This window comes from Phaseolus vulgaris, chromosome 8 (assembly GCF_000499845.2).
Source record: "Phaseolus vulgaris cultivar G19833 chromosome 8, P. vulgaris v2.0, whole genome shotgun sequence".
NCBI classification, from domain to species: Eukaryota; Viridiplantae; Streptophyta; class Magnoliopsida; order Fabales; family Fabaceae; genus Phaseolus; species Phaseolus vulgaris.
In genome coordinates this window covers 3,199,866-3,224,642 of record NC_023752.2, presented here as the reverse complement: position 1 = coordinate 3,224,642, position 24,777 = coordinate 3,199,866, and the positions used below count along the sequence as shown (strand labels likewise).

At 26.2% G+C, this 24,777-nt stretch overlaps 1 protein-coding gene and 1 pseudogene across 1 annotated transcript; one reads left to right on the top strand and one right to left on the bottom strand.

Annotated features, from left to right (window-relative positions):
- Window positions 1-2,695: 2,695 nt before the first annotated feature.
- Window positions 2,696-3,771, bottom strand: LOC137824502 (transcription factor MYB1-like). Its single transcript, XM_068630170.1, has 3 exons — window positions 3,651-3,771; window positions 3,369-3,498; window positions 2,696-3,288 (listed from the first exon to the last, which is right to left on the bottom strand). The coding sequence occupies exons 1-3, from the start codon at window positions 3,769-3,771 to the stop codon at window positions 2,787-2,789; spliced, it is 753 nt and encodes a 250-aa protein (XP_068486271.1). The 3' UTR covers window positions 2,696-2,786.
- Window positions 3,772-21,556: 17,785 nt separating this feature from the next.
- On the top strand, window positions 21,557-24,003 carry LOC137823538 (transcription factor MYB114-like; annotated as a pseudogene).
- The last annotated feature ends 774 nt before the right edge of the window (window positions 24,004-24,777 follow it).

Sequence of the window (24,777 nt, the reverse complement as noted above, 5' to 3'; positions counted from 1 at the left end):
TCACACAAGAGAAAAAGGCAAAGTTGTGTGCGGCTCACAACCAATTAAAATAGAAACTGATTGAAATCATAAGATTTGTTGTAGTACATATTAAATGGTTGATAATAAGATTATATTTTATTTTGTACCTACCACTTATTTGGTTAGATAACTATTTATTTTATGGTACATATGGAATAAATTAATTGTGGAGAAACATACCAATAATATTTTTCATAATTTCTTTCCTCATATTGGGAGAATAGGATGATATCTTATTTTGTACCGTTAATTTTAATTTACATAGTTGAACAAGTGAACAACGAAACATTTAACTTCATTAATCTATTTACATCCTATCTTATTGATTATTAAATATTATTATTATTATTATTTCTTCTTCTGATATAACAAATTATAAGTAACTTTTCCGTAAAATAAAATGTGAAAAAATAACAATATCTTTTATTTTAATTCAAAACTGGTTCAATGCAGATATCCACCACTATAATCAAGTACTGGTTCAATAACATCATTACTAAGTAATTCAAGATCTATTATGTCAACTAAGTTTTTTTGCTTATTTAATTATTGTAACTAGTAAGACATTAAACAATATGACAATTCCTCTTGTATGTTGTCAGCTTGATCAAGGTTTTGTTTGTAATTATCACACACCAGCCATAAAAGTTCTAATATATATTTACATAAGAGATATATTAAAAATGTCTTATTTTTATAAGGATTAATGATCCTAGGGAAGTATATTTTCCACTCATCTTGATTCTATGATGTTATATTGTGAGATGAACTATCGTGCCAACTTGCATTTGATTACATTATATAAGTCATGCAGAAACTCACTTTATATTAACAATTAATTGATATGGAAACATTCTCTCATTTTCGACATTCGTAACAAATACAATGATTCATTCACTACAAATAAATATTTAATTTATCCAAAATAAAAGTTACTAAAAAGAGTAGAGCGTGAAAGACTCAGTCCAATTAATATTTTTTCAGTGATTAAATTTCATTAATGAACCGATTTTAGAATTTCCATTACATAACTTAAATAAAAAAGTTTCATATAAACTAAAATTTATTTGATATTTCATCCACAACTTTTATTTTAATATATGGTCTCCTTAGTTTAATATTTCTTCCACATTGTAATCCAAACATTTTGAAAAAAAGTTCATAATTTTAGTTAAATTTCAATTTATATATATATATATATATATATATTTGTATTTTAATCAATTAAACTATTTCTTAATAGTATTTTAAATTTATATGTTAATTGTAAGTTCAATTGAAACAAAATAAAACAAAATTAAGATAGGTAAACATAAGTATTTAATCAAAATTGTAAATTTTCTAAAATCTAAAGACTAACACCATGGAGTAAAATCTTAAACTAAAATCACATAAAAGAAATCAATGGGATAATAAAGTTACAATTTAGGCTATTATATATTTTCTTTAAATATAAATAAATGTTCAATAAAGATGACATACTTATGGATGTTCAATTTATGTAAAATATCAGGTTCACATATAACGTCATCGTCCTCCAACTCCACACCTTTATTGTTTCTTTAAAAAGGTAGTCTTCACTAAAGGTTTTTTTTTTTCATTGAATAAAAAAATTGTTCAATATTGGATTTGTAATTTTCACATTTTATAAAAAGTTATTAAATGTTATCTTTTTAATTATTAAATATTTGTGCAGAAAGTATAGAAAACATTAATTCTTGTATTTCCTACGTAAGTATTTAAAAACACAAGAAACAACTGAAAAATAGTTAAGTTTTGTAAAAGAAAAATGTATTTATATCGATATATAATTCTATATATAAACGAGATTCTTCATTTTAATCGTTTAGTATATAAATTTTTTTATTTTACCCTTATTTAATATATCTCATTTTGTTAGTACAATGAAATATTTTGTTATTTCATATAAATTATTTAAAAAATAAATTATTTTTAATTTAATATTAGTGTATTATTTTTATAACTACTCTCATCATCACACTCTCCTATCTCAAAATTACAAATGGAAGAAGAAAAAAAGAAGTAAAGAAGAAGAGAGACTCAAACCGGAGAAGAAAAAATATTATTTAATCAATTCATCATTTTTCTTTTTCGATCTATCCAAAATTATTTGTGTATGTATATTAAATTTCTATCATCATAAAAATTAAGTAAAAGTGGAAAATACAGAGAAAAAAAACCCCTTAATAAAAGTTTTAGAGCTACCAAAAGTGACAGAAATATTTAAAGATATATATATATATATAGAAAAAGACATCAATTTATCTATCTATATTCACATATTATTTTTAATAAAAAATTATTTTTTATTTTACTTTTAACTTATAATTTGAAATAATTTACTCTTGGTTATCAACTTAAGAGGACTCAAATTTAAAATAAAGAAAAGATTTCTTTTGACATCATCATATAAGTAAAATATACAATTAACATCATATTATAATATTTAAAAATAAAAAATAAATTAAATATAATAAAAATATTATTTTAATAGTTTATAAAAGGTATGTTTTTTACTGTTTGTTTACGGTGTTAACATATCATCCTTAAAATAAATAAACATTCCATCTACATTCAATATCCACTGCAAATGGGCACTGGTTAAAGAAATAAAATTAAAATTCTGTATGTATGCATAAAAATGCATTTATGCATCATTTTTGAAGAAGTTCTTTTTTAATTTCTTAACCAGTGCCTTTAGCAGGAACTTATTTTCTAAAGTAAATAAAATCTTAAGTTTGAACTTATGATAAGTTGAAGTCCCTTCCCATGGAATCAAAGGCAACAGAGATGACAAATGTAGAAGGTTGACTAAGAAGAAAATCGGTCAATGTTTGAGCTTCTGCAAGAAAGTCAGAAGCAATAGAACCAAGTTCTTCATCCCAAACTTCAAAGGCTCCATCTTTGGCACCAGGGAACCAGATCATGTTGTCAACTGCAGTGTTCTCTTCCTTCTCATCTAACAGAGTTTCCCACCAATTCTCACACCCTAATGAAACTCCTTCACTAACACCAACTTTCGAACTACTCATCACTTTTCCCTGCACGGGCGATGCTTTTCGCAAAGCTCGAGGCACAGGCTTTATCACTTGGTGGGGTTTCCAACATGTTTCGGATTCTTTTACGTTGTTCTTGTTCTTGTCATCTTTGTTGTGAGAGTGTACCTTGCGGCGCATGTTGGTGTTCCAGTAATTCTTCACATCGTTTGAAGTTCTCCCCGGAAGTCTTCCAGCAATGAGAGACCATCTGCATCCACAAAGTTTTGACTGATATATAATATAAAACTATTTTCTTATTTTGGTGTCTCTAAATAAATCTTACAAAACCTGTTTCCCAAAAGCTTATGCAATCTGATCATCAAATCAATTTCATCTTCACCAAAATCTCCTCGCTTGATATTTGGTTTCAAATAGTTCAACCATCTCAATCTGCAACTCTTCCGGCATCTGTTCAACCCTACGTGTACAAAACACAACACATGACTCATAAATTATGTTTACTATTTATCATATTATACATCACAACACAACTTTTGAGGATGTCTAAGTTATTATATAGAGAAATGAAGAAAAGGAAAAGGATAATATAAAGAAAGAGGTGAATGAAACCTGCTCTTCCAGGAACAAGGTGCCATTTTCCTTCCCCGTAGAGTTGAACGCACTCTCTCAGAAGGTCATCTTCAGTTTGACTCCATGCTCCTTTCCTCACACCTGATAATGTTCCTTCCATGATAATGTTCCTTTCCTTATTCATTTGTAGATGCAAATTTATACAAAAAGAACAACTAATAAATTAATATTTTAATAATATATATTTTATTTTTTTAATTAAAAATATTATTATAAATAGTTGTCAAAATGAAAGTGTGTTACTGTTTGCAATGTCAAAGAAGACTTTTTCTATATAAAACATATCTTTATGCACGGTTAAATAAAAATCAATTTTAGGGATAAAAAAAAGTAGTTGATAGATAAAAAGTAGTTGATGGTTATATTTCTTAAATTTGATATTATTATTATAAAAATTAAAAAATTATTGGTATCTAAATTAATTTTTATTATTAATAAATAGTTTTTACATTTATATTTAATTAGTTACAGAGGTTTTAGCTATCAATTATTTAAATTCTAATTGATATATAAATATATGGTAACTAATTAGATATTAATTTAAAAATTGTTTATTAATAATAAAAATTAATTTAGATACCAAAATTTTTTCTAATCTCTATAATTTTATTTAATTTGGTTTATATAACAATAAATTATTTTTATTTTTAAAATTAATTTCTATTTAATAATTTTATTATAGTGATAGGTTTTTACAATAGGAAATGAGTAAGATGAAGTAAAATTATGGGTTATTTTTTCTAGAGATAGTTTATAAATTGGTATCTAATTAGCTATCAAAATTTTAACTACCAATTATTTAGATTCTAAATTCGGTAACAAAAACCTTGAAATTTAGTTTCTGGTTAAAATTTTTAATTTATTTTTAGCTTTTCAAATTTAGAATTTTACCAACTTAATTTTTATCATGAATTAAATTTACTTTAATCATTTTATAAAAATAATTAACTTATATTATTTTAGATTATTAAAGTATTACATCATTAATTTTATTAAGAATTTAAAAAAAGTTTAATGTATTTAATTTTTTACTTATATATAATAAAAAAGATTTTATAAAAACTTATTTAGTTAAAAAATATGTTATAAAAAACTAAATTTCTTTAATTATATATAAAAAAAATTATAAATAATAAATTAAATTTATCTAATTTTTTTATTTTTTTTTTAAATTTAAATATTAGAAAAACGTATATTAAAATATTATAAACGCATAAAAATAGTATAATACTAGTTAGAAATCGTATATCACATGCAATTTTTTTTTTAAATCTCCAACATGAAAATGGTAAAATCGTATTATCCGTTGGCGATCTATCTATTTCTGAAAAAAAAGAAAAAAATTTCTTATTTTAGAAAATTCAAAAAAAAATTATACCATTTTTAGAAAAAAAACGAAAAAAACCGAAATCATGACTAATTATGGTATTCCACCGACATTAAATTAGATGTGGAGAGTCAATGATTTTTTTAAATGATTTGGTCGTTGTACTCTCCCAGTATTTCACATAAACGAAACTTTATGTTATATTACCATATATATTTAGAGACAAAACTATTAATATATTTAAGTCAAGTCAGTTGAGTGACTTTGTTAGTACCAATGTGTTGGAACGTGTGATATTGTGAGTGTGTAACTCTACCATAGTATTCTAATATATGTTCATGACTGCAATATAATCTTTTTACACGTTATTTTGGATATTATAAGTTAATTAATTACATATAAAAATTAATTTTAAAAATAAAAAATAATTAATTATTGATTAAATTATATATTATTTTATAGATTAAAAAATTATTAATATTTAAATTAGTTTTTCTATTAATAATAAATTTTTATAAATAAATTTTTAAATTGGTATATAATTAAAATATTAATAATTTCACCTCACACACAATAAACTCTTTTTTTACTTATCAAAATTTCACTAACTTTCATATATATATATATATATATATATATAATTTTAAATTCTTTCATATTCTAAGAATATATGACAAACCTCAAATATTTTCAACAAAAATAACAATGTGTTAAACAGAATGAAAAAAAGTAGTAAGCTAAAAAGAATTGGAAGACAAAATTTGTGGGGGTCCTTCAATAATTGTTGTTATAAAAAAGACTTGGTAGGTATTGATTCTAACAAATGTTGGCTCCCTTCAAGAGTGAATGTACAGTCTCTGTACAGCACTACTAATTAAAAATTGAAAAAGAAATTCGTATTTATGTATATATGTATACATAAAATCTCCGACGAATATTAAATACATACTTTTAGTAGATATCAATAGGTATAAATGATAATATTTCATTTACATATAAAATCACCGACTAATATTAGATACGTACTTTTAATAGATAACATATGCTAATATTTTAATTACACAAGGAAAAGCTTTTATTTTTTATATTAAAAAGTAAAATAAAATAATTAGTGATTAAATTATTAGTAAATAAATAATTTTTTATAGTTTGATTTTATAATTTTCTATTTTTTATTTAAAATTTTAAAGTGTTTTAAAGAGATTATTTTTTAAGTTTATTATGGAGAAAACTCAAAAGTTGGGTTTTACTAATATCTGAGCCTTGGTTTGTGCTGCATTATGACAAATGTTCCTTGGATGTTTCGTAATCGATGAAATACTTGTCTTAATTACTTAGAAAAATCAGGTTTAGGGTTACTCATATTTTTCGTGAAGGGAATACGTGTGCTGATAAGTTGGCTAATTTATGATTTATTCATAGAGAATCCTTTCCTTGGTATAATAAACTTCCATCTAGTCTGTTCTTAGACTTCTTTATTAATAGGTATAGTCTACCTATGTATCGTTTTTGTTAACATATGGTTTTGGTCTAGTTCTCCATATTTTTGTTTTTTCTTTTTTTTTCTTTTTTTAATAGTAATTTTTCATGTGATGACAAATGATTGTTGTTACTTGAAGTGTTAGTCTAGCTGAGATGTCAAGTAGTACAGTGATGCATAACATAAAAACTTTTTATATAAAAAAAATTATACTTTATAGGTATACAAAATAAGAAACCAAAAACAACAAATACCCACGTTAAGAAAGAATCATAAAATAAATAATACAATAAAAATTTTGTAATTTTTTTAACCATAATTCTTTAAATAGTCATCATTATACGTTAGATGAAAGAAAAAGATAATTACCATTTTATATTAGAGCTATAAGTTATAAAAACGAGAGGGTTGCTGAAAATCATCGTTATCGTTATAAGCTATGTAGCACTAACACTAGCAAACACGAAGATATGTATAATCTATAAAAGGTAGGATACAGGAACACGAATCTATATATTATATAATTATGAATTATATAAATTGACAATAAAGATTTATGTGCATTAAGTATGTTTCATATTTTTAGCAGAAAGATGTTTTGTATAGATGATTTGAAAGAATTTGTTCTTTATTTTTATAATCATAATAAAAGTTTATACAATAAGTTTTAGTTTTTAGAAAACTAATGTATTTTTTCTTTTTAAAATTGTGTTAGAATTGTTAGAAATCCAACAAATATTTTTTGAATTTGACACTTAACTGATAAGTGGTCTACGAGTGTCGTACAAGTGTCATATCTGATACTTGTATTTGACACGAACATACCATTTAAGAGGAGTTTCCGAACTTATAAATGAATTGGGAGACATTTAATAATCTATTTAAATTTATCTTTTTAAAAAATAAATTTAGGAGTACTATAGTATGTTATTATACAACTTTTTTATATTATATTTTAAAATCACATTTTTGTTTGAATTTAGATTTTAAGAAGTTTTTTTAATTTTTTGTTAAAAATATATGGTATCCATAAATGCAAATAAATAGTTTTATGCAGTTACCCAATAAATGATACGAGTTATGAATAAATTCGTATAAAAGTTTATTATCGCACCATTTAAATTCAAAATGTATGGATATTTCTTTTTTATTATTTTCATTTAAAAGTTGAGTTATTTGTTACGTGTAAAACTCAAATTCATATTTGAATTTATAAGAATTAAATGCAATGACCACTCTAGATACCGAAACAAATGCTATGTTCTTTCTAAGAATTAAATGCTATGTGGATGACCGATGAGGCTATGACAATGAAAAAAAAAAACAAAACAAATTGATGGCGAAGAATGAGAAAAACAAGATTGATAAAATATAAATCACGAGTAAAACAATTTTCATGTTATATGAGAAAGGCCTAAAACTATATTTATGTAGCTAAATTAGTTATGGTATGTAATGTCATTTCAATATCAAGATAGTCTAACTCAAATACTAATTAATAATTATATATGTCTAAATTATTTTTTTATTAAGAATTAAAGTTCTCTTTTCCAATAAAATAAATAATGGATTTTTTACTACTTTGTACTAAAAGATATTAAATAAATAATAAGCATTTACAATAGTACACATTAATCAGTTACAAATCACACAACTTGAAAATATCTTAACAACTGACTTCGATTAATTATAAATATATATTGACTTGATATCTAATAATAAATATTAATTAATAAAAAAATTGATTCACTTATCTTTAAGTTTTTACTGACTTTAACATAAAAGAATTCTTTTACAGTTAAATTACTAATCGATATCATCATCAAAGTTTAGTAATCCTTTAAAAAAAATTAATCACTTAGTACATCTGGAACATTTTTTTAATAATTCCAATTCATGTCTAATGAGTAGAAGTTTCGACAATTCTAAATAGGCAATAATTTAATTTTTAAAATCTTATATATTATGACATAGAATATAAAAATAAGGAAAATTATATTGGGAAGGGAAGTAACAATTATGAGAAATAAACAAAAAAAAGTATAATGAATTGATTGATAGAGGTATATATAGTATAATTGAATCCAAAATATAATAAAAAGGAAGGGTCAAATCAGTATATACATGGCCAATGAGGAGTATATTCGAAAGAACTTTATTTTTATTTATTTTCTTTATAGAAAAGAAGAGAAGACATAAAATTAGTGTGTGACGTAATCTGACAGGAAAAGGTTTTCTTCTGTACTTTCATTTTCATTTTTGTTAAAACTAAGTTATCCACCTGCATAGCACATGGCATGTTCTAGTTTCATATGTGTGAAGTTGATTACTATAATAAGAAATACATTACATTTTTTATTCCCTTTCAGTTATAAAATATATTATTCTTTAGTTTTTTTTTTCCACTTCAATAGTTTCTGCAGCTGTATCAACTATGAAACTACTGTAAATGCTCTCTCTCTATATATTTTATTTCTAAATTAATTTGTCTTTTATAAATTTTCTTAAGATGATATTTAGAGTAAATTATTCTCACATTAAACTCTTTTTATATATATATATTTTTTTTTTCCTTCTTTCATGATAAATTTGAATATCAAATCTTTTTACATTTTAATAGTGAAAGACTTAATTATTTAAATTAGCTTGATTATAAAATAATAAATCAAATACTTAATGAAATTGCATAAGATTAAGAGGTTCATTATTAATTTATGGATCTATCCTTTGAGTCTTACTAAGACTAATAATGTGAGAAATTCATGATCAAATGTTAACAATGTCTTACAAATCCTACATAATATTTATTCCTCCAATAATGTTTAATGTTTATGGTGTTTAGAATATTCATTTTTATGGTCATCTACTCTTTTACAAACTAACTCTAGCACTTTATCCACTTCAGAATTTTATGTAAGTTGAAATATTATTCCTCAAAAATGTTTTATAATCATCGCATGCAAATTGGTAAATTGGGTCAAAATTTTGATTTAACAATCTTATACTTCACCATTCTCTCTTCTCTATTCTTAGACTTGTAATGAACCTAAAGGTGTTATAAATATGCTAGTTCATCTAGATTGGATTTCTATTATTTAATAAGAATATACTTCCTTAATATAACATAATACACATATTCAATTTCTTTCCCTACAAAAAAAAACAATAGAGTGTAAACAGTTTGAGGTTAAAGTAAGTGACACTCTTAGCATTAAACTCAAAGTTGTCATCAATTTTACTTGAAAATTTGAATGGTCAATAATTATTAGCTTTAATTATAGTTTTGAATGTCATTTATACTATGATTTTAAATGTAATTTATAGTATAGTTTTTATGAAAAAAGAATGTAGATTGAGAAGTATATTTTGAGACTATTTAGAGAGATTTTATTCTTATTTGAAAAGTATTGGGTCTATTAGTGTCTAAGTTAAAGAGGGGGAGTGAGTTGAGCTTATAAAAAATTTTCTCAAATAGAACGGTTTTCAGTAATCATGAGAAAAAAATAACAAAACCTTAATCAGATTAGCTTGAGATTAAAAGATAGTTTTTACATAACAGTGTAGGCTCTTTTACTGCAACAAGATTTACACCCAGAAAATAAACTTTGAATCTTTAACAATCAATCTTGAAGAGAATATGAATCTTGAATTGAGTTGGTTTAAAGTTTTATTACTCTTTTTAAACAGCCAACACACAAATTCATATATACACAAACACCAAAGAACTTATTCAGAAATTTTGAAGAACATTATGAACAAGCTCAGAAAAAACAGATTCAATTTTGATTCAGCAGATTTATTTTCTGGCAGATTAACAAACTTTGCAAAAATAAGTGAAGGGATAGAGAAGAAAGATGAACACACAATTTATACTGGTTCACTCATCAAGAGCTACATCCAATCCCGTCTCACCTTACACCAAGGTGAAATCCACTAAACAATTCAAACCAAATTACAAAACCTTGTGGTTCTTGAACCCTTTAAGAACAAGACACACATAATGCTAAAAAACTCTATTTCAGTAGCAAGAACACTCCAAGAAACCATATCAAGAAGTGTCTATACAACCACCTTTACACAAGAATTAATGAGAAAAGAAAACACCTGAAAAGACTGTACAAGAAACTGAAAAACAACAACCACTCTTTGCAGCACAACAGTGATAACACCTCAACCTTGACCAATGCACACGATGAACAAGCACACTTAAATTCCTTTAAGAGAACCTTTTAAGAAAACATTCAAAGTTTTTATCTCTCAAAGAAAACTCTTACATCTGTCTTAAAAAATGTGATCACTCAGTCTTCTTCATATGAGATGTGTCTCTCTTATATAGAAAATAGTTTATAACAATTTTGCAAAAAACCGTTGAAAGTTGTTATAAAAAGAACATATTGAAGTTAAAATAAATGGATTGTTTTTCTGAAATGCACAAGATGATTTTAAAACCACTTTTAGCTAATCTTAACAGAAATAAAGGTTGCAACAAACTGTTTTGTGCCCTAACAGAATTTTGGAAAACATTAACCAGTTCAGAAATAAATCTATTGTTTTACAAATCAACAAATTTATTTTTGTGCAGTAACCTGATTTTGAGAAAACTTAAGGTAGTTGATAGAAGAGTTTTGAAAAACTTTTTGTGCTTGATCTTACCACCTTGGTTAAGGATATGAAGTAGGTCACGAAGCAAAAGGCCACCTTAAACTCACTCTAACCTACTATGACCACTAATAACATCATCACTAAGCACTTCAAAGCAAAAAAATACAATTTTCTACATCAAACACACACGCTAAGACTTGTTGAGAAGAAGCTTCATCCATCTTTAACAATCTCTTCCTGTTTGATGGAGACAAATCTCCATTGCTAAGCATTGTTTTGAAGGAAGGTTATAAACCAAAGAATGTTACATGCACTAAAAATCTAGAATATACAGAAAAAAGTTCAAGTAGTGAATCATAACAGACTGGAAGATTTGTACCTTCCTGCAACTAAAACCTGCATCGTGATCCTATTAATTGTAATAATAAGTATGATAATTCATTAAGGAAATGAGATATCATTGCTTCGCTGGTAGCCTAAACTGGTGAGAAGTTGGTGGAGATTTCTTATTATAATGATAGAGTTTGTGCAAAAAACCTATAATGTCGTCATGAAGTTGAGGTTTATAAAATAAAAATGTTTGATATGGGTTAGTTGTTAGTTTTTTTTGGAACATCTTCGATACGAGTCATGTTCGGATGATGTCTAATGTGACAAATTTCTCTACATCATTAAGATTCTTGTAATGTTGGATAAAAATAGTTTAAGTGAATTGGATATATATATATATATATATATTTATTGTGTTATGGATGTATGCATACACATTAATGTACATGATGCATATACATTAATGCATATGTACTAATTAAATGAATTATAAAAATAAATAGTTATCATATTATATTATATGTCTATGTATACACGCACGAATATCACTAAATATATAATTATATATAAATATATACATGTATCTAAACACATTTGTAATACTTACCATACATAAATAATTAATATATATATATATATAATAAGAAACAAATTTATTATGATGCCAAACCTGTAAGCCTTGAATGCATATAATAAAAGGGTATGGGTTTATTGTAAAATATGTAAAGAAAATATTAGTGTAAAATGGTTTTTTTTTATAAGAGTTGAGATATTTTCACATATTATATTATATTATATTTATTATTTATTAATTAAAAAAACAATACATAAATGTATACTTTTCTAAAATATATTAAATATTAAATGTGTGTTATTTATTTAAATTGTTAGATAGATGTGTCTCAGTAATATATCACTTATAAACAAAATTATGGGCAAGATACCACTTATCAACATGACTATATAATATAAGATTATTTTGTAATTTATTTTTAGTTTTAAAAATATATACCAATAGATATCTAATTTTAATATAAAAATATATAATAGGATCTAGATTGTTGTGATACCAAACGATCTATTATTTTTTTTTTGTTAAATATTTAGATATTAGTGTCTTAATATATATGTTAAATATCATATGAACATCATTCATTTTGTTTATGATGTAACCCTTTTATAAGTGTGTAGTAAGGGGTATTTAAGATGCTATCGTGATCCTATTAGTTGTAATAATAAGTATAAAAATTTATTAAGAAAATAAGATATTATTGTTTCGCTGGTAGCCTAAAGTGGTAAGAAGTTGGTGGAGATTCTTATTTTAATGATAAAGTTTGTGCAAAAAACTATAATGTCGTCATGAAGTTGAGGTTTATAAACTAAAAATGTTTGAAATAAGTTAGTTGTTAGTTTTTTTTTGGAACATCTTCGAGTCTTTCGGATGATGTCTAATGTGATAAATTACTCTGCATCGTTAAGATTCTTGTTATATAGGATAAAAATAGTTTAAGTTTATTGGATGTATATATGTACATCTCTACATTCTTGTGTTATGGGTGTATGCATACACATTAATATACATAATGCACATAATGCATATGTACTAATTAAATGAATTATAAAAATAAATAGTTATCAAATTATATATTTATATATACACACGCAAATATCATTAAATATATACACGCACCAACATGCACACATATAATTATATATATATATATATATATATATATATATATATTTAACACATTTGTAATACTTACACACATGCATTAATACTTACAAAATATATATATATATATATATATATATATATATATATATATATATATATATATATATATACCAAAGTACATAAATGCACATATTTCTCTACATATTTCCAAAGGTACATAATTACTATTGTTATACATGGTTAGTGGTTTTAAGAAGAAGTATTAAATGTGTGATGTTTGTTTTATTATTAAATTGTTAGATAGATGTGTCTCAATAATAGGTTAAGGATGAAAAATCTGTGACTTATAACATGACTATATAATATACAATTTTTATAACTTTTTGTTTTTTAATTTATTTTTACTTCTATACAAAATAGTTGTAAACAGATATACGATTTTAATAGAGAAATATTTAATGGAATTTAGATGTTGTTTTCGCACTAAACATGACCTATTATGAGTTTTTTTTTTTCAAATTGGTAAATACTAGTGTCTTCCTATATATGCTAAATATTATATGATATTAATTTATGTATAACCATAGTAATTACTAGCCGCCCCACTGTGGCCCGCACGAGCCACGAATATCACTCATCCCACGAATATCACTCATTCCGCTTTATCACTTCTAATTTATTGTATATATGCTAACCAATGAAAATCTATCATACACAAAATGTTAATATATTGTTTTTTTTACTATTATATTGTTAATATAATTATTTTAATTTAAAAATATATGTTGTATATACGTTTATATTTTATTAGAGAAATTTGAGTTCTAAATTGTTGATTTTGATAATAAGAAAGACAAGAAATGACTTTTTTTTCAATTAAAATGGTGTGTTAAATAGTGTAATATTCTTTACATGGATATTAGTTTATGAAAGTCAATTTTTTAAACGTATTAATTATTACAGTAATGATTTATTAGAAAAGACACACTATAATTATTAGATAAATGTGTAATATATATAATGTGGAGGTCTTTTATTGATATTAGTTAATGTATTGTATAATTTGTTTAACTTAATAATGATATCTTTATTAGAGAGAAATATTCCAGTGGGTGTAGATGGATATTTTTAATAATAAGTATAATAACTAAAATTTTAGATAAATGGTATAAATTTATTAAATAATTTATTTATATATATATTATTTTATTTTATTTGTTAAAAATTTTATTTTCTGTAAATTTTCTTAAAGAGTAAAGTATAATTATGACATTGGTAGACCGAGATAATAAAATATTCATAATGAAGATTTAGTTAAACTAAACTTGATCTAAATAAATAGTTTATTTCATATTTCAGATTCAATTCTTTTTTTATTTACTTTGAGTTATTGTTTAAGAAAAAAATATTGTTGGTGTAAGATTTGATAAGATATTTATTACGAGTAAGAGAAGTTAATTATAATATTTATTTAATAAAACAATATATTGGTTAGATGTATGTAATAAAATAATATCATTTCAAAAAAATTATTAAATAATAATAAAATTAGAGACAAAATATAATTAATCAATATATTAATTAAATTAGATACTATTTTAGAGATTAAAAAATTAGTTATAGTGATTTCTATTATTAATACAAATTTATAAAATGGTTTTCACTACTAATATTTTTTATTCTTAATTAGTTTCTAAAAGATTAATTTGTTCACTTCAATTGTGTATAATAATATTCTTAAAATATGCTAAAAATTCAATTAACAAGATTTTTATAATTATAAGTAGTAATTTTCTATAAATGCATGCAATCCTTTTAAGATTTTGTGCGTGGTATCAACAAGGGATGATCTTACACTTTTAGTTAACTAACTTCAAATTACATTTGAAGAGTATTCTTGTGGCATTCACACCATGTAAAAACTAACAAAAGCTTTTCATTCATATTTTTTTTATATAAAGTATGACAAATTATGGGCAAGTAAGTGTGTTTTCCAACAAAATGTGGATGTAACTGAAGACGTACATTTATTTCAACAAAATCTTGACGTGTATTCATTTCATATATTGTTTTTTCTTTTATGTTGAGTAGTGTCTCAATTACACCATTACAAAAAAAAATTCTTCCATGTATCAGACCTACAATGTCAAATTTCTAGTTTGCACCACATCATTTCTTCCAAATGTTCTTCATCTGCTCATATACTTGGTCAACATTGAGGTGTTTATGTAATTTCATCCTCTTGACATCCATTAAATGTTTTCTTTCAATCTACAGGATGGACAATTGTGGACAAAGAACTTTTGATTCCTAGTAAACATGGTATTTTGTCTATGTTTCAACTGGTATAACTAGTGTTTTTTTTTTCACATATAGGACACGAATAATAACCCTTCACACAATAATTGTTCAAGTTACCATATAGTGGAAGATAATTTATTGTGCAAAATAACATTGCATGCAACCTAAAGTTATTTTCACAGTATGCATCAAAGACATTCATTCCCAAATCCCTCAACATCTTCACATCATCAATCAAGAGATTGAGATACGCATTTATGTCATTTCCTGGTTATCAAGGTTCTAAAATCATCATAGATAACATAATATACTTTCTCTCCATGCATAAGCAAGGATTCATATTATGAATGACCAACAAAATTGGACACAAATTGTATCTAGTACTTAATTTTCCATAAAGATTCCTTCCATCCATAGTTAATTTTTGAGTTTCTTGACTCGGTGCCAAATTCTACAAATGTTTCATCAATCATCTTCCATTGTGGAGAATCAACTAGAAGTCGAAGAAGTTAGTCACATTTTCTACCATTTGCATGTCATGTGTAGTTTTTTGTATCCTCTTTAATGGCAAACAATCTTTTAAAAATTAGGTCTTATTGACAAGTACCATAACACGTTAGTATGAGGATCTTTTGTTTCTTTTTCATCACTACTTACATTAGGTTCTTTTTGAACCGTGACAACCCAAATTTTAGACACATCTTCAATGTAGTAAACTCATTTCTATATAATACATCATCATTATGGTATATATGTATCTTTTTATACTTTATATCCATCAGCCACTACGTCTTTTTCACCTTAAAGTTATAATTATGTAATGTGTTACTTTTTGGGACCATCTCCTTCAACAACTCCAATATATTTGTAAAACTTTTGTTTGTCCATTAATTTCGTGCTTTTAATCTAAGTAACTTTAAAGTAGCTAACAATCTTGTAAAACTATTGTGTTCTAGATACAATTCTTGCTCCAAATAAGATTTCATAGAACTTGTACACATGTGCTTTTCCAAAAAAAAAATAAAAATTCAACATCAAGTATCATCTCCTCTAGATGACCATTCATCTCATATTCAAAATTTTCTATTTTTGACATAGTTCGAATGTTTAATAGTTCGAATGTTTAATATTTCTCTGTATCATATCCATATTGTATAGATCTTGACAATACCAATGATAAACATGTGATTGAATATATCGTCAAGCTCCTGGCACATCTAATTCATTTAATATATTCTCATGATAGGTTTTCTATTTTATCAAGCAAATTGCAAGAACTTATCATCTCCTTTTTTATACTCATTATTAACACGACATACATTCATCCAACTTTAATCCATAACTATGTATATTACAAATTCCATTATCAATAATAGAAAAGTCGTCACCATAGTTTATTATAAAAAATTATTGAAAAGAAAGACATGCAAACACCTACGTTCATCCTAAGAGAACACCTTTAATTAAATATGTCAAATGAGATTTTTATAATGTTTATTTTCCAAAAAAAAAAACACAGATGCATGTGAAAATAAGAAAAATATTTTTGGAATTTTCTATTCAAAATGAAAAATTAGGATCTAAATAGTTATAAATGTCAATAAGATTGATCTGTGCTAATATATTTAACTTTTGAAATTTTAATACTTTTTAGAATTTTATATCTTTTATCATTCTTACGAATGGAGTATAGATTATTGTTGACTATTTATGTAAACTTTATTATAAAAAAGAAATATTAAGTATAAAATAATGTGAACGATTATATTAATACTCGGATGTGGTTATATTTATTAGATATCAAATGACGTGTGTGGTCATAAAGATATCTAAATTTTATTTAAGTGTATAAACGTTGTGCCAAAAATATTATATTTTTACCTTTTATAAAAATACTGTTAGTGAGTGTACATGTGAAAAAACCGTGCAAATAGCGTAAGGGATGGGTTGAACAAACCAGCCCAAACCTGTTTAATTAAAATAAATACTGGTGGGTGTATAAATAAAAGGAGACATGGTAAATAATAAAAATAATAGGCCAGCTGAATGGCTAGGGTTTTGTAAACTGGATAGTGTGAATACAAAAAGGCAAGTGGCAGATAGCAAAACTACTGGACTAACAAAATGGGTTCAGGCTTTTGTGAGAATCCGGTGTGGTATAGAAACTGTGAGGACTCTTTCTTCCTACACCTCCATACCTTCTTGTGCCACCCCATACTAAATGTGAAAATACCATTTTATCCTTTTTTTTCACTCCTTGAATTTGAAATAATAAGCCTATGGATTATGTAATCTAGATATATTCCGGATTACATAATCTGGAAGTCAATTTCATATTTAGAAAAGACTTCTGGATTATGTAATCCGGAAGCTAATAACACATATGAAAAAAAAGCTTTCGGATTACATAATCCAGAAGCTAATCTTATGTATAGAAAATCGGAAGCTAATCACAAAAAGACTTCCGGATTACATAATCCGGAAACTAATTCTGGATCTAGAAAAAGACTTTCGAATTATGTAATCTGAAATATTAAGAAGGGTATTTTTGGAATATGAAAAATTTATGGAGTGGGCACAAAAAGGTATGGAGGTGCAGGAAGAAGCAGCCAACTGTGAGTAGCAAATAGCAAAACTTCTTCGCTAGTAGGTGTTTTTTACAAGGAATTCAAGGATCATATTGTATGGGGAGGGGATTCTAAAGAGATATTTTATGTGAAATCAGCTTCTGCTCTACTGGCTAGTTGAGTCAATGGCTCAAAGAATGGAGTTTTTAGTCTTCTAAGGCAAAAGTTTTACCTAAAGTTTTAATCACTGAATTTTTCTAGATAGACAGAATACCAACTAGTTATAACCATATCAAGGGAGGAGTGGTAGTGAACTCCTCTTTAAGTATATTCTCTAATAAGTCAGAAGAATCCACTCAACACTCTTTTCTTAATTGTGTATATGCATAAAGTGTTTGGTCTCTCTGCTTTGGATAGGCATTGAGAGTCCAAAACAAGGATTTGAGTTCACTTTGAGAACTTTCATTTAGTTTACATCTCTGAAAAGTAGAATTAAGTGTGGAAAGATGTGTGTGGACGGCGAAAATACTTGTATTTGGGAGGACAGGAATAATTTGGTCTTTAAACAAGGGGTACTGTGAAGATATTTTCCAATAAACTCAACATCTCTCTTGGTTATGGTTGAAACATAGAGAGAGTTTTTTTTTTTATTCTTACTCGGATTGGCACTTGAATCCTAATCAGTGCCTTGTCTGTATTCGCTGAGTAAGACTGTTTGGGTGAAGGGGGAGAAGTTTTAGGCCCAGTAGGTACTGGTAATCAGTTATTGGGTTTTCTTCCAATATCAGCTATATTGGCTAGCCTGATTTGAGGGGGATTCTTTGCTGGGTGTGAACTGTTTTCTACTGGATTACGTGGTATGGCTACGGACTAGTGCAAGTTTTGATTTATTGGAAGAATGAGGGATGAAATAGGTGGTAGTCTACAGATAGTATAAGAGGAAATGTGTTTTATGCAAGGATTAGCTATGTTAAAATAGTAGGGAACAGTATAACCTTGGTTTTATGCAGGTGTCTGTGAGTGCTTGGGTCACCAACTTCCATACCACAAAATGGTGTATTCTGCTGGGAAGTTTAGCCCTCTCGGAACTATGAAACTTAACTTGTGGAATAGGCGAGGGAGCAAAAATATCTGTTTACTGGTGCTGATGCAGGGGAGGACCAATGCTGTGATTTGTCTTGTGTTGTGATGTGATTTGTCTTGTGTTGTGATGTGTTTTGTCTGGATGCAGGGAAATTCTGCTTTGATGTATGCTTTTGTAAGCGGGGTTTATACTTGTATGAAATAGATATTTTGTCCAATGGTATTGGCAGTAATGATCAGCTCTGGTGCGTTTTTGTTCTGTTGGAATTGAACTCTTTAGCTGTTTCAAGCACAGGGATGGATGTAGGTTTATGTGGTTACGGGGCAGTTTGGTTTAGGCTTTTTCTGCTACAGTTTTGGGTCTGATAAGGTGCAGATATTGTGTTAGAAGTCTTAGAATGTTTGCCTCTCTTCTAAGTCTAAAAGGTTTTGTAACTTTTGAATTTTTTACAAGGATTGGAATACCTGTAAATATCTCACTTTATTTATTTTATTTATTATTGATAAAAAAAAATTTAAGTGGTCCCTGATTTCCAGAAGACTTCCCAGGAAGAATTACTGGAACACTTATACACAGACGTAAATGTCTTAAAGTCTTAAAACAATCAAATACTAAAACTAAAAGATGTGTGGTTAAGCTGTTTCACGATATTATGTATAATCCTGCTGTTAGTTACACTTGCCACTTGCTTTCCTCTGCCACCATATGTTCTGCTTTAATGTCAGCAACACTGCTAATTCCTTGATTAAGGCTAATGGGTTGCAATCTCTAAAATTTATTTATTTTCTTACAAAAAAAATCTTAAATTATACTCTGATAACACATATAACAACGTAAAACAGCATGAAGAGACCGAATCAACACTGAAACCCCACCAAGTTATAAAGCCTGTACCTCTAGCTTTACCAAAAACATGTCCCAAGTTACAAGGGAAATTTATAAATAGTTCCAAAGTTGGTGTTAGTGAACAAGGTGCAACTTCTTCATCAATGTCTGGAATTGGCGTGAAACTCTTTTAGACGAGAAGGAAGACAATTTTGCAGAGTTTGGTTCAATTGCTTGTGAGACTTTCTTGCAGAAGGTGATGCTAGGAGCGATTTTCTTCTTAATTAACCTACCTGCAGATGATAGCCATTTCTTTACTTTCTATTAATTCTGAATGTATACTAATCTCTTCACTTATATAGATTGTTAAACAATATCTTTAATTATATTTTATTGCACATTTACTGATCAATCAATATTTGCGTATTCGATTAGCATACTTAATTTTAGTATGTGTTTTGCAACATGATGCAAGAGCTATAAAAGAATGATTTTTTTTCAATTCAAACATGTACTCACTATTACTTGCTAACAAAAGTTATTCTTGGAAATGAACTTTTAAAAACGCCAACATGAATATGTTACTGTAAAAGAAAAGAAAATCAAGGTAAAGAGAATATGCAAAATATAAAATTTTGAAACTTTAGTTTTAAAAGTATTTCTTTGAAAAATGTTACTTTTTGATAATTTTAATATATACATATTATTATTTTCCCCTTTCTCTCTATCTAAAGGGAAAAATAGAATTACTATTTTTTATATATTTATTTTCTCTAACATAAAAACAGAAACAAAGAGCTTTCAATTGAAGGGCACAAAAACTGATGCAAAGACTCAGCCAGGAAATTTGCTAGGACATGTGTATGAAAAAGTGAGACAACCATATGCTATGCAAGACTATAGGTATCATAGCACAGTTAGCTATTGGCATTGGCATTTCACACTTCTTGTGATCTACGCCACTACAGTTTGCTGATCATAAAAAAGTATCACAGTTAACTTTATCAAAAAATGAAAAGAAAAGCAAACTGAAGCACATTGTGATGATGTTAAGTAGTGCCAAATATTCATTTTCCTCTTCATACATCAGTTTATATTAAGTACAATATACATATTGAAACAAAGTTTTACACCTACAACATAATACAGACAAAAGAAAACACTCTCTAAAAAAGAAGAGTTAGTTCCCGACAAGACAGTATAACATCTTATATAATTGTAATATGGATGCTTCAGCTACGTCTCTTTGCAGCTATATATATATATATATATATATATACTACATCTAATGGTCCATGACGATTGGTCCATTAATCAGTAATCTAACATTTTTTGAAGACTGGTTAATTGGATAAAAATTGGTCAAAATGAACAGATATTGGTCCCAAAACCTTAATTAATCTGTAGTAACATCTCGATCATTAATTAGCTAAGTAGATTTACCATAGCCGTGGAGCATTAAATGTAATGTACCATTAATTACCATTCTATTAGACAAAGAACTCTCTAAACAGAGTTTGGACAGGGTCTGAATTGGTGGTTTTGACAATAAACTGATATACGTTTTGTCCTTAAATTGTTAGATACGTGTGTCTCAGTTTATAAGTAATCTAATCATACTTTCTTCAAAGGGATGAAGAAATGGAGATATATACAACTGAAAAATCTAGCAAAACTAAGCACCTGATCTCATGGAAGGATCCTCTGGTATGAGAAAAGAGGCATGGAGTAAATTTGAAGATGAGCTTTTCAAAACATGAGTCCAATGTTTTATTATTTCTCGTTCATTGCACAATGATCCAATTACATAACTGAGACATCCTCGTAAAAGTTAATAAACATGAGTCCAATGTTGCTGTGTTTGGTATGTAGGGTTGAACAGATGCAGGAAGAGTTGTAGATTGAGATGGTTGAACTATTTAAAACCAAATATAAAGCGAGGAGATTTTAGTGAAGATGAAATTGATTTGATGATCAGATTGCATAAACTTTTGGGAAACAGGTTTGTATGTGTTATATTCACACTCATTGTAGTATGTAGTGATACCTCATGAGAAATATGACGTATAATTGATATTTGAAATATGCATAACTGTTTATTCCAAAAGGAAGTTTCTTTTGCTGTAAAGGAGTTATTCAGATATTCAGAGACGACCAAATAAACGAATAATTTTTTCGAGATATTCTCAAACACATCTTTCTAAACACACTTGTTTTATAACCATCTCTTATCATTTTTGAGATTTTAAGAAATTTGAATCGAACTATGAAGTGTATTAGATTTGATTATATTCTACTCACTAAACTGTTTATTCGAAAAGCAAGTTTCTATTTCAAGTGTATTAGAAAAGTGAGTTGATTTGCAGACGATGTTGTAAAGGAGTTATTCAGATATTCAGAGACCACCAAATAAACGAATACTTTTTTCCAGATATTCATTCTCAAACACTTTTTTTCTTTCTTTCTAAACACACTTATTTTATAAATATCTCTTATAATTTTTTGAGATTTTAATAAATTTAGAGGTACGTAGGAATTACTTTAAAATATGTATTTTAAACGATAGAGTACGAATAGCATTCTGAATTTTGGGAATGGTTAGGAACTTTCAGGCCTACTGCTATCATGTTAGTGGTAGGCAATTTTTGGGGAAAGGTGTAATGCCTGACAGAACAGTGTATTATTACTCATCTTTTAAATGTTTTTTTTATTTACTTTATTATTTATTGATAAATAAAAATTAAAAAATTAAAATCACAACATTATTTAACCGAAATATAATGTGAAGTAAAAAAATTACTCATTATTTTAATTTTATTAAAAAGATAACTTTAAATCTAACTAAATCTTATAAAAGAATGAGATTTGTACTCACTTATATATTATTAAATATTTTTATTTTTAGTCATTACAAGAAAATTAATAGATAAAAACTAATTTTAGAGTTAAAAAATAATTAGTTGTTATAGTAACTAAATTAGATATTATTTTAGAGACTAAAAAAATGATTGATTTTTAAATTGATTTATATTATTGATAAATAGTTTTTAAATTGATATCTAATTAGCTAACAAGGGTTTACTACCAATTATTTAGATTATATATTTGGTAGCAAAAACCTTAGTAGCTAATTAGATACTAATTTAGAAACTATTTATCAATAATAGAAATTAATTGAAAAATTAATAATTTTTTTAGTTTTTAAAATGATATATGATATCTAATTTAGTAAATATAACAACTAATTATTTTTTTGTCTTTAAGATTGATTTCTATTTAATGATTTTCTTGTAGTGAGTTGATATAAAATTCTAACCCACTCCTTTCACGTTGAGACCTCAACTCTTGCGTGAAACTACATATTTATAATTCGACAGTGATTCAATATTGGGTGACACGATAAGTCCAATAAATTCTAGGATAAACTCTAATAAAGATGTTGTGAAGGATCAACAACTTTATCCATAATAAACATACTTTTGATATCATATTAAAAAGTAAATTTTAAGTCTAACTTAACTTTAAAAACCAGATTATAAAGTGAGGTTTACACTCAGTTATATACTCTTAAATGTTATTATATCTAGTCGGTGTCTCCAACAAGTTTCAAATTAAAAAGTAAAAGAAATATAATTATTTTGTTTCGTGAAAAAGACTAAGTTATTTTATTTATGAATATGAGGAGGCTTACATAATTGGTGAGCGCAGGTGGTCTCTGATTGCAGGAAGACTTCCAGGAAGAACTTCAAATGATGTGAAGAATTACTGGAACACCTACACACGACGCAAATTACACACTCACAACAAAGTAAAGCAATCAACATTGAAACCCCATGAAGTTATAAAGCCTGTACCAAAAGCTTTGTCAAAAACTTGCCCCAAGTTACTGCAAGGCAACGTTATAAATAGTTCGAAAGTTGGTGTTAGTGAACAAGGTGTAACTTCTTCGTCAAATTGGTGGGAAACTCTTTTAGATGAAAAGGGAGAGAATAATATTACAGTGAACAATACATGCTTCTCTGGAGAGAAAGATGGAGTGTTTGAACTATGGAATCAAGAACTTACTTCAATTGATTCTCACTTTCTTACAGAAGCAGAAACTTGGAGCGATATGTTTCTTGACCTAGGAGTTAATTAGTATAAATGTAGATATTGTATATTTATGTACGTGTGTGGTGTTGGCACAAGAAGGAAACCTTGGATTCTTCTTCTCATACTCATTCTTTTGTTTGTTAATGTATACAAATCAGTTTATAAAATGTAAAAAAAATATCTTATTTTAATTATATTTTATAAAAAAAATTATCGATAAGAAAGAATAAATAAATATGATTTTTATCGTAATGCTATCCTTATACAAAATAAATAAAAAATCACTTAAACTCTTCTCTAACTACGCATTAACCTCCTATCAACATCTATGTCAAACACGTGCAAATGCAAAAAAAAAAACTAATGAAACTTTATTAGGTCAATCAAACAATATTTGTCCCCTTCGGATTACTTTCTCCTTTAAAATATTAAAAATTTAATATTTCTAGAAGAGTGATTTTAATTTGTTATAATTTATGAGTGAGATTTTTTTTTCTTATTTTTGTTTATTTTATTCGATTTTTTATTGAAAGATAAAACTTATAAAATATATTTATTTTTTATTCTTAGAACAAAATAAATTGAAAAAATTCCATTCATCTAATTAATAAATTTATAGTTCCTTGTACGTTTAAATAGAAAAATACAAATGAAGAAGTTTGATAGGCTAGGCGGTAAATAAAAAAGAACCCATCAATCAATAATACCTGAATACTTTATTTATTTAATAGAAAATAAAAATTGCATAAACTTTGAATTTTTTTAATATTGAAATTTATAATAACAGTTGGAATTTAATTCTATATAAATACGTTAGTGT